This window comes from Solenopsis invicta, chromosome 4 (genome assembly GCF_016802725.1).
Source record: "Solenopsis invicta isolate M01_SB chromosome 4, UNIL_Sinv_3.0, whole genome shotgun sequence".
In the NCBI taxonomy this organism is placed as follows: Eukaryota; Metazoa; Arthropoda; class Insecta; order Hymenoptera; family Formicidae; genus Solenopsis; species Solenopsis invicta.
In genome coordinates, this window is record NC_052667.1 from 27,260,611 (window position 1) to 27,273,172 (window position 12,562).

A 12,562-nucleotide genomic window follows, 5' to 3' on the forward strand; every position below is an offset into this window, starting at 1 on the left:
ATTTGTTATTAAAAAAAAACTTGCAGTTTCGGTGTCTCGAAAGTAGGCTGTAGAGATTTTAAAATGATAAATATGATTTCTCGAACTATTTAATATTTGAGAAACTTTTTTTTCTTTTTTTAGATTGATATGCCTTGCCTTTCTTTTCTGTATCTATTTATAACAAAGTCAAATTTATCAACCAGACTAAATAATAGACTGGAACATTTCGATTTTATTGTATTTTTACGAGCGGTAACGTCGAATCGAAGAGGTAACAGCTGTCTTACTGTGATTATTGCTACGATTATCATTATTAATATTATGCTTATTAAGAAAAAAAGAGTGTGAAGAAGTGTAAAGATATAATATTAAAAAAAAAACTAACACCAAATAACAAACAATCGCAAATCTCTCAGCAACCGCAATCATTATCATCACTTCACGTCAGTTTCACTAAGAAAGAAACAAGAAAAAAAAACACAGTCAAAAAAGTACGTTAGGAGAAGAAGAACAGGCCGATCCCCGGAAGATCTTCGCTATGTACTTCATGGAAAGAAATTCGTAGGTACTCATACGTGTAGATTCTGATACGTGTGCGTGTGCCGCTTTCTCTCTCACTCCCTTTCTCTCTCTCTCTCTTTCTCTCTTTCACCGATCGCTAATACATTTGCCCTTTTCTTTCTCTTTCTTTTTCGTATCTTTGTCTCTCTTTCGCGTTAATATGGGGTCCTTAGAATGGCCCTTGGCCGTCTCAAGGATCTCGGAAAGAGAACTCTCTGCCCGTCTCCTTACGCGCGCGCGTCAGGATGCTGAAACGTCATATATATGGTGTCTTTAAAAAAAAAGCTCGTAAAATTACTCGACCGTGCGACTCCGTTAAGCGAGTGCCTTCTTGGCTTTTAAACGTTGCATTACCGACTATTAATTGCCGTTGTATCCCCGATATTCCCGAGAAATTCTTGCGCAAAATTCAATGTGTGTGCTCGCTGCAAGGATAGACTTCAAAACGTTCGTTTCCATTAAGGGAAAAAAAAAAAAAAAAAAAAATTTGCTTCTATTTTCCATTTCTAAGATATCGATCAGTAAATTTAGATAATAGCTGCGCAAATAATTGATGATTCTGCAATTTAACTTGTCTGTACGATTAATTGAACGAGCGCTCAAGAGAGCGAAAAATCGCGCGCGAAAACAATTTCACATTCACTTGCAGCGGATAAATTTGGTAGTCATCGACTAAGAACCATCACGAAGACTTTTCCTAACTTAAAATATCTCGATCTAGCTACAGTTACGACATATACGTTCTTAATATTCCTCGACAAAGCACATAAATGTGGACTCACCCGTATTGTCCAGGAAGTACTGCTGGGTAACCAGCCCGGATGCCTGTAGCGAACGGGAATGCTGAAATCACAAATATAAATCTCAATTCTTAATGATCAATTTGAAAGTTCTTTATTATGACAATTGAAATAATATCCATTAAATATTCTTTCGCTAAATGTCAAGAAATTTTAACAATTTGTTTTTGTATCGTGTTTAGGAACATCTATCTTTTTGCAGAAAATTTTGTTTAAAATAATGCAATTTTACTATTTATTAACTGTAGAAATAGATTATATTATTTTAGTTTAATAAAAAGATATCTCAATATTCTTTTTAAAAGATAATAATTAATTAAAAAATTCTTCAATTAAAAATGTATAATAAGAGATAGTCACATAGAGAAAGAGAGAGACAGAGAATATTTTATTTCAGTTTTTTTGGATTTTGAAACCAACGTTAAAAATTATCTTTATTAATAATAATATTGTAAGCTTGATATAATTTATATAGAATGTTATTATATTAATTCACACAAAGTTAATGAAAGAAATAATAAAAATAATTTATATTCTTAGCCAGAAATCTGTGTCATATTTTCCAGTAATGTCGTGTTTTTATGGGTATAATCAATATAGACCTAGTGTGTCCTTTTAGGTCTTGTCGGATCAATATGTGGTATAAAATTATCATTATATCAAAAATAGGACGTGATATCTTTCAAAGAGATAATCGAACAAACAAAAATTCACGTTATTTAGCATAAATTAGAAATCTATGCTTCCCGCTTGATAACTGAGCAAAATGTTAGGTTGTAAACTCGGAATCGATTCGCAAATATTTGTATGTCCATTGACATTATTTTCTAAGCGTATTGTCAAAAATTTCCATTAAAGATTATTTAATAATTATGCCTTTTGCTATTGCGCCGCTGTTAAAATGAATAAATACGTTCAAAGCAAACACATCAGTGTACATACGTAAAGCGTGCGCACGAACTAAGGTATTGGCATACTCGCTATCTGAGAATGTTTTGCGATGTATAATAAATTTGAAATGACCATGCAACCGAATATATCACGATTGCCATTCTATATATCAAGAATGCACTGAAAAACAAAATTCTTAACTTGACTAAATTTTTCAATTTAATTGGACTTCTTCAGTTCGAGTATTTATGTATTTAAATTAAATTAAATGTATTCAGTTCAAACATTTATATATTTAACTTGGATGCAAAATACTTGAATCGAATAAATTTAATCAAGTTGAAAAATTCAACAATTTTTTTCTCAGGATAAGTTTTCTAAAGTGTGATATTTGAAAAAATTAGAATTTATCTTCAATTATATTTAAAAATGGAATGAAAGTGAAAATGGATACGAATCCCCAAAGTAATCTGTATTATTGAAAACAATTGCAAATATTACATTAAAAAAAAGACAATTAAAACTTTAAAACCAGAATCTCACTGAACGTTAAACTAGAGATAATTCTTGTATCAGGAAAAAAAAGATAGACAAGACCGGTACGCTGGTTAACACAAATTTAGACTTAGGTCTCGAAGCGCCAAGCCATGCTGGCTCAAAGCCATCAAGAAAGTTCGAGAGGATGACTCAGGGGACACCATTTGGTTGATCGTCATTTGCTTTTTTCATTTCACATTTACATAGTGTAATTTACTTGTACATGAAAGTATTACCGTTTATTTTCGTAATTATCTGTTAGATGGAACTTTGAAATCGAACCATTTTCATTTTAAATGTTATACAATATTTCCTATCTACCGCAATTAACATCGGAAAAAATTACTTTGATTAAATGTCTCTTCAGACTTGGAGATTTATGTGACAGAAAAAAAATGCGATGGAATTCTTATCCCATGTGTCCAAAATGCGCATCGCGTATTGTTGCGACAAACAAGTTTGCAGAGACCTGGCAATGTATCAACAGCGCGAAAACTCGTGACTGTAACACGTAAATATCAAAAATACGATGTCGAAATGGGAAATGCAACGCTTAGATAGAAATGATCACAATGTAATCACGATCCTTAATCTATTAGAAATGCACTGATGTAATAATTTAAATCGCAAGTTAATTAAGATCTGGATAATTTAATAAAATTTCGCATAAGTATAACCAAGAATGAGAGCATCCTATCGATATTCGTGAATTTCATGAAGAATTCAATGCGAATGAAGATAGCACTAATTCGTTTTGCATAATTAGTCTTCATCTTAATATAATTTAAAAGCCAATCATTGTTAGAAAATAAATGAAATAAAATTTAAATTTTGTTTAAATAATTCATTAAGTCAAAATAATTAATTTCTATAGTAACTTATCGAGTTCGTATATGAGAATCAGATTTTGACAAATTTTAAAGTAATTGAATATTGTTTTATATGGTAATGGAAGTAAATTATGAAAAGTTAATTTTATACAACGTAAGAATTATTAATTGGCAAACACTAGTAATCTCGTAATTAAAATATAGATTAGATATACTTACACGTTTGCAAGTTACCTCTGGGCTTAGCTCCGAGAATGGCCAAATTGACATTTGCTTTACGACCATCGATAATAGGATTGGGATCTTTGCATGCCCTCTCCGCCGCCGGTCTGTCTCCCATGATGACCTACACATAGATTAAATTCACCCTTTATTGATAAGCTTGGATATGTATTCTATACGTACTTTTTAAATTGCTCAAATAGTTCGTAAATGATTTCCATCTTCTACTCAACGAATATCTTGAAAAACAAATTGATTTATTTTAATTCTTACTTAATGCACGACAACAGGTCAAATTCCTCTCTTAGAGAGAATGCAGTAAGAATTAGCTATATACAGACACGAGAAGCAGGTAGTGAAGTATTACGCAATTATTTTCAAGCTTTCCGTAAACGAGATATGGGTAATAGGAATTTCAGCAAAACCTAAGACTAGATCTTTTATCGCATCCATTCTAACTTAACTTTAAATGAATCACATTTTTTGTTAGACTGAAATTTATTTCTATGAGAACAACATTGTATACTCCAAAACTCTAATAAAAATATATTCTTGCATCAAACTCTTTTTGAAAATCAAAAGACTTTTTCAAAACTTCCTTATTGGAAAAAATCTATTAAATATTTTGACTTATAAATTGTCGAGATAAATTATTTTTTAATATATTAATAAAAGTAATGAAATTTTTGAAAAATTATTTATCGTGCATTTTTTATCGATTAAATCAATATTAAAAAGTTTAATAAAATTTATTTCAGTCTTATGATACATTATAAATATTATATTTGCGACATAAACAAACAGATACCAGATATCTTTTGTAGATACTATTTACAATTTACATTTACAATGCAAATTGTAAATAATATCTACAAAAAAAAGATATCTCGAGCGGAAAGGTTAAATGTATGTACATATGTAAAATTAGAATAATTTATAATTTCCTATAAAGTTATCACAGGATCAATCTGATTGACTACAATAGCTAATCGTATCAACTGACTAATAGTCAATTTTTGTAATTAATTCGACTAGAACAATGAAAAACAATGGAAAACAAATGTATCTATAACTTCGATTTGATATTAAATTGAATTAAATTGAATACATGCAGTCCATTAACACATGATTACTTACGAAACCATAGCCTCTGCTTTTGCCAGTCTGTCTGTCCGTGATCACGACCGCTTCCTCGATATCTCCGTAAACGTTGAAATGTTCCCTGAGACTCTTATCGGTGGTGTGATAGGGCAAACCGCCGACGAATAATTTCGTCCATGTCGTATCCTTTTGTTGCGGTGTGGTGCCGGCGAGGGCTCCCAATCCTTGCACCAATTCATCAGGTGCTGGAGCACTCACGGCACCCACAGCGCCAACCGCGCCTACACCGAGACCCGCGGCACCCGGCATCAGCATCCTCCAAATTTTGGCGAGATCACCGCCGGACGGGACAACGACTTGCTCAATCTTGACACGTTCTTTTGTACCCCGGTCAACGTTAATAATGCCACAAGCCGTGCAGCATTTAGACACGGGACGCTGCTTTCTGAAAACAGAAAGAAATTTATATTCACATTTAGAAAAAAAAAATATAAAAAGAAAATAATAAATTAATCTAGGAGTAATTTTATTTAGAGTGATTGACAAAATCGATATTTTTAAGCATAAAGCATTTCTAAACAGATAACAAAATTTTATTAAAAAAATATTTAAGTTTGTAATTCCTTTATTAAAAACAGATTTTTGATTATGTAAACTTAAAAATTATAATTTTATTATTACTATTTGAAAACTCTCATACAGCGGCACAAACTGGTTTTAAAAAGAACAAAATATTTTGGATGAAATCGATATGCATTTATTTTCATCTCTACGCGAACACTCCAGATTTAAATGCTGCACGACGACGAGTGAAACTTGCATGTAGCACATCCACTTTCCTTCATTCCCGCTTGTGTAAAATAGACGTAACAGAATAATATGCATCTCAATCTTCGTAAAGAATAATACTTGGAATTGGTATTTCGTTATTTTACCTTGAGAGAAAGCAATAAGAAAATTTATATTAACTTAATTGAACAAATCTCATTTATTATTGGAATGTTTCATTTTCGATACACATTGAATGTTTTGGACAGAATAACTGCACGTCGCGTAACGCATTAAGGCTCTTTAAAATCGGTAGAATGATCGGACATTCTCATTCATTTTAATGATGCTCGGTCTACATTGTGCTCTCCAAGTAGTATGTTTGTTACGGGAGGATTAATTTGTGTGTCGCGTTACTGTCTAATTCAGCCACGTCCAATTAAGGGGCCTGCACGCGTGCGGTTTAGAAGCTTTTGAAAAGATCCAATTCTCGCCCCTAGGTGAGGGTGAAAGAACCGTTGCACTTCGTCATGCAAACCCGATGCATACATACACGTGTATGTGTGTGCGAGCTTCGTGACAATTAGGTTTTAAGCATGCAACCAAACCGACACGCGTACTTAGCGCGTACGCTATAATGATGTACATGTTTTGATACGTACGTGTCAGTATGTACAGCGCAATTGTAATGACGATAAACGAAGCGCTATTCACTTTTCTCTTGAAGAATTTTTTTATTTTGTTGATTTATAATAGTACATGCGGCTCGCTAGCGGTTGGCTTCAGTGAAAGGGGAATCATAATTAAGTGAAATGGATGCGGAAATCCTTGCATAAAAAAGAGATATTGCCACTACTTAGGCGCCAAGCAGAACTTCAAAAAGCAATTACCTCAACGACGTGAAATTACATTAATTACACTTAGAGACAAAGTATAATTAATGACAAGTAGATATACATCTGATCAATTTCTATATTTTTTATTACAAATTATATTTATTTTGTCTTATGTAGAATTATTTTACGTCAGCATTATGTAGCGAAATGAATTATGTAGCGAAAAATTTTGCTTGTAAAGATTTACAAAAGTAAAATCGCGTGCACATGAGTAATATGTCCAAAATAACTTTCTCTAGTAAATCATGATATGGATTCAGCGATAAAACAACGAACAGCATATTAAATTTATCGAAATAGATCTCATGATATATTATTGTATACGTGTGCGTGCGCGCGCGCGCGCGCGTGTGTGTGTGTGTGCGTGTGTGTATGTGTTCAATATACAAAAAAAATTAAACTATATATTATTATACAGCTTGAAATGAAAATGTTACAGCTTTACTTTGACTTCTTTATAAGAAAGAAAATTTATTAACAACTTTCGCTAAATCAAATCAACTTTATTAATTATTTTTGTAGCAGTATATATTCACATGTACATAGCAATATTTTCATGCAAGGAAATTAAACTTGATGAATGAAAAAAAATAATCAGCATCACAGAAAAATAATTATTTAAAAATAACGTAAAAATGCAGTGATGTAACACGGTACGTACACGTATATATCTGCGCTCGTAACTTCCTACAGTTCGAGTAACGCGAGAGAGTCGAAGGGTGACGAAAACGAATCGTCTTCTAGCTTCGTCTGACGCGAATATTACTTTCGTCTACCGTCCCTCTCTAGCATGCTCGAATCGATGACTCCATCGGACACAAAGGGAACAGATAAAGCTCCCTTTTGCGTAGAAACTGAACCCCTGCATCGAGGAAAATCCAATGGGTCGACAAGGCGAAGAAGCGAGAGGACTTTACCTTAAACGACAAAGAGGGTTATACGGGCGGAGAAGAAAGAGTAAGGAGGAAGAACCATGACCTCCATCCAAGGCTCTCTCTCACACTCTTCTCTAAAGAAACCTGAAAAGAGCCAGTTTTGCTCCTCGCATAGAGAACGAAACGGTCGAGGGAACCAGGTAGTAGGGCATTTTTCGTGTGGCTCGTCTTTCGAGTTTCTGCAACGTGTTCAGCGCCGATAGAAGAAGAAGAGGGAGAAAGGGCCCTTTTCCCCCGTCACGTCCCTTTTCCTCTCACTCGGCATTTTTAACACACTCTTGCTTCTTCTTGCCCGAACATATTGTGCGCGCCGGGCCCTACGGCGAGGGCAGAGGGGCCTCTACGGGCCCCCGCCTGATCTCCTTGCCTCTATCCCTCCTTATGCCCTTTCCTACCGGTACTTCGACAGAACGACCGTCGGTTCCCGGTCGAGATCCCCCAAAACGACGGCAGCTGCTGCAGAAAACCGGTGCAGCACGCCGTATAATCATATTGTTGTATTGCCATCGCCGCCCTCTCCTCCTTCACCATCTTTCGCTCTGCCCTAGACGTTCTATCTCTCACGTTGAATCGTTCGAAACGTTTGCACGAAAAGCCGCTTTTCTTTAACGCTACGGTTTAACAAGCCACGGATGAGAAATACTTTCCACGATAACATTTATATCTTATTCAAATATACCGCAACGTAAAACACGACTGTGTCACGCTGAAATCCAAAACCTAGGCTCGTGAATCATCACAAACCAAGTCTAAAATAACATACAGAATAATATTCTTTATTTGCAACTTGCAAGAGTTAACGATCTTAAATTCTTCTTTAACTACTGCTTGTATAAAAAACATTTCAAACGAGAATTGGTTCCGTTTAAAACGAAATTATGTCTCCTTCGACATCGCGCAATTTTCTTTTGAAACATTTTCTCAACGAGTAATTCAAAATAATTTTAGCTCGCTATATGTCGGAATACTTCCACATTTAATTTCTGGAATGTTAATAAAACAAATAATTCGCGAAGCAAGAAGTGTTGATAGCAGTAATTTTTAACGGGAGATTAATTTCGCATTTATCAGAACAAGTTTCAACGAAACCAACGCAGAAATCTTACACACCGAGAAAAAAAATTTGTTAAAAAATCAAAATATTTAATCCGATACGATCAATTGAACATTGAGTTGATGCATCATTTAGTTGTGCAAAGAAAGATTCAGTTCATTCATGCAAACCATTCACATTTTTTACACTAAAAATTAATTAATCCAACTTAATATTTAGGTATCAAACTGAATATTTTAGTTTTTCAACAACTTTATTTTCTCAGTGTATTATTAATGTTAAAAAGTCGAAGCGTAATATCAAAAATTACCTTGCATTTTGCCTACGAAAAGCGTACTTCAATTTTCAAGATTTCTCGCAGATTACAATTTATAAAATAAATCCTTTTCCGCTGCAAGCATGAGTAATGAGAAACAAAGTACTTTTCGGCTCATATTTTCGAGTTTTGCGGTCAGGCTGTGAAAACGCACTGTCGGCCAGTATTGGCGTTAGTGGAAGCAGTTACAACCCTTCAGGTAATAAGAGGCACGGCTTGCGGAGGGTAGAAACAATGGTCGTACACGCCGGCTGGCTCGTAAGCCGGCGGAAGCATACGGCGCGCGACGGCAATCGGGATCCTTGACGATCGCGGGACACGAGAATTTCGACGAATTTCCAGCTGTATTCACTGACCGTGTTCCGTGGAACGTCCGTCCGTCGTTCCGGCGAGCTGCACGAGGTTCCTCCGCGCGCAATAGGAGCCGTTTCCGTCGAGACGCATAAGATCGCAGGGTGTTGCTTCGCGCAATAAAAGCTTGGCGAAATGTTTAAAGAGCACTCGAAAAATATTCTCGTTGAGAAGCACTGGTTTTTAATAGCTCACACGTGGTCCACGCGGACGGCGGACACCCCGCGGTGCATGGGAAGAATGTACGTACCTCTCGGACACGTCGCGTCGCACTTAGGCGACGACAAGTTCCCAACGCGACGCGTAGCATCGGGACGTCGTCATTGTCTTTCGGCAGCGTCGTGAACGTGTGGCATGCATTCGGCGCTGGCCAATTGCCATGTGCTTCGCGAAAGCACCCGCGAAAATATCCTCTCGGCCAAAGTCGCAAAGGCCGAGTCTTTCGAAAAACACGTGCGACGCGTGGCTTTCGTCGGGTTTCGCGAAAAAGGTGTCGGATTGTACGCGGAGTTAATTGCAGAAGCGTGAGTGAAAAGCGCGTTAATCTAAAAACAAGCACGCGGCTCAAAAGCCGTTTGAATGCCATCATTAAAAATCTCCACGCATTAAAAGCATCGTAATTAAAGTGTATTTCAAATTAAGGTTATTATTTCCAAGAAAAAGCAATTGCTTTTAATATTTTTAAACTTAGTAACACATCTTATGTAACTTCTTACTGCTTAGATTTAAAAAATATATTTACTATAAAAATAGAACTGCATCTTCATCAATCATTCTGCCTCTTGTGATTTTTTTATACTTTAATTAATTTTAAAACGAATTAACGTATCGCTTATTCAAAATTCTTTCGCAGACTTTACGTGTGTGCGATGTTGTAGCTGTTTGAATAAATTTCGAAATAATTTGTCTCTTTCGGGGACTAATTAGCGTGTATCCGCGTCTTTCTACAAAATTTGCCGCAGCAAGTTTGTATGTGACGAGCTTCGCCACGCAGGCGATACCGTTATTATCAAATTGTTTGCATCTCGTGCAGGAACACTTGTTGAAGCACGATTGACAATAAGCGCTGTACGTCTGCTGAAAGTTTATACGTGTCGGCGTCGATGATTCGCGGGCCGGCTGAAGAAGCGTTATGCGCTACTTATCCGTCGATGGCGTGAAAATTGCGTGGCTCGTATTTTTTGTGCCGCAGATACCGACCGTGTAGAAACAGTACGTTGTTAATCGCACGTTAGAATGCCGAGAAGTAGGAACACCCTCGTTCCGTGTTATTAAAGATCAACAATTTTGAATTTTGCTCGAAATCTGCTCTTTAAAATTCTTTATAGTACAAATTTGATAAAATAATATATATTATATAATTTTATATGACAATAATATACGGCGGAGATTTGAGTTTATATATAAAAGATATAAAAAAATAAAAATTCAAATATATTTAATGCTACTGTAATTCTCAATACTATTTCGGTAGACACGGGACGGAAGGACAAGAATTTTGTAGAATGTAGAATGCATTTTGTATTCAGTTTTTACGACGTTTCATAAAACTTAGCTAATTTCCGAAAGAACATCGGGCATTAACATAACTCGATTTAGACCAGTCCCGTTTACCTCTCGAGATAAGACGAGCATAAAAAAAAAAAATTGCAACGAACTTTCGCGAATAAATAACTTCCACGTTCTTATGCAAACTTGCGAAGTTTCTTTCACGCGCTTTCCACAGAAAAGAAAAACAATCGGGCATGATTCTGATTGAAATGCTTGCAGCGCATCACCATGATGATTGCATTCTTATTTTCAATTATGCGAAATGCAATAATTGCATGTAATTGAAGAAGACATACCTTAATTTAAAAATATACATTAATTTTGTATGTTGTTTTAATTCGAATCTAAAGTTTAAATATCATATTTTGTTTATGCCTACGGTTCTAAAAACCATAAATTGCAACATTGATTTATTTAAATATATATCCAAAATGCCTTTAGATAGACATATACAATGAGAATGATAGAATATACGCGCATGTATAATAACTTATATATGGGTGTCTTATTCTAGTAGTTTTTTTTAGTCAGAAGCGCTATCACCTGCGTCCGCTTCCAGACGTACTGGCTCGGCAAAATTGTTGGGCACGACCGTCGGGGTTTATTAATAAACATCGGGGAACACGTGCCCGGTCGCCCTTTGTCGCGACGACCAGGCCGTTGAACGGGGGTTGAGAGGGGACAGCTGAGAGAAGAAGCAGACCATTTTACGTACGGCGCAAGATGGCCACGCGCCACCACACAGTTCCGCAGACGGATAAACAGAATTTCCTGTGCACGGAAATTCGCGCGCTATACACGATCTCACACGCCATGTACAGTAAAATCGGATTCAGCCGAGACGACGCCGCTGCCGCCGCCGACGTCGTTTCGTGCCGGCTGATCATATAGATCGCATCGGGATCTAGGGAAGCGCACGCTAGTGTCGCTCGCGAGGCAATGCATCCAATTTTATCGGTGCATCTCAATGTCGCGATATGCGGAGGCGAATGAGTGAGCAGCGACAACGTTTCCCTCATAACTGGTAATGCTTCATATCTTCCAAGGATAAAGCAACCAGCACATACAATGGCTATGACCATTGTTGGCTCGTCATTCATTTATATGATTGATTGTTTTAATTTTGTTTGCCTCTGTTCGCATTACTTTTTTTTTTCTTTCTTTATTGTCTTTTAATCAATGTTCTCTCGAATATTAAATCACTAAAAAGTCTTACAAGCTAGTTTCTTGCGAATATAGAATTTAAGTAAAATAAAATCTTATAAATGATATCTCTATTATACAGGAAATGCCGTCACTATAATTGAAACAAAAGGGTACATGTTTATTTATTTATATGGTCAAAAATTAGAAACCAATCTACACTCGATCTTGCGGCCGTATATTTTTACAATCATAAAGCCGCGACGTGAAAATATGTTGCGATACGTCACAATGATAGCAATAGCAATGATAGCAACTAATTGAAATTAATGGTAGCTATTAAGGCTAATGAGACGCGCGATTCCAAAATTCATGCGATAGCAATTTCGTATGGAGTATGCATTAAATATGACGCGTGCTAACGCGCAAGACCGCATGATGACTTTTATACGAGTTATCTTGTAGCCAACTGCGCTATTTTCTAAAGAAATAACAGCGGATGGAGCGCCGATCGAAAATAGAACGATCGAAGAGAAGTAGAGTGTGCCGTTGTTTCATCGCACCTCTCCTAAAGGCAATTAGGAAATCGATTGGTAGTCTTAGCCGCTATATCGAGATATTTCT

The 12,562-nt window shown here is 36.0% G+C and overlaps 1 protein-coding gene across 5 annotated transcripts in view; it reads right to left on the reverse strand.

Moving 5' to 3' along the window:
* The window catches only part of LOC105196353 (RNA-binding protein 24), a 30,847-nt gene that overhangs the window by 17,322 nt on the left and 963 nt on the right, over positions 1-12,562 (reverse strand). For 2 of the 5 annotated variants that reach the window (XM_039447780.1, XM_039447778.1), the window contains exons 2-5: positions 7,250-7,505; positions 4,961-5,369; positions 3,821-3,947; positions 1,326-1,386 (exon numbers count right to left, since the gene is read on the reverse strand). In XM_039447780.1, the coding sequence (XP_039303714.1) occupies positions 1,326-1,386; positions 3,821-3,947; positions 4,961-4,968 (196 nt within the window). In that variant the 5' untranslated portion in view covers positions 4,969-5,369; positions 7,250-7,505. Of the gene's footprint in view, positions 1-1,325; positions 1,387-3,820; positions 3,948-4,960; positions 5,370-7,249; positions 7,506-9,494; positions 10,566-12,562 lie in introns of those variants that run through there. The other 3 variants (XM_011162261.3, XM_011162263.3, XM_039447779.1) reach the window with 2 other exon arrangements.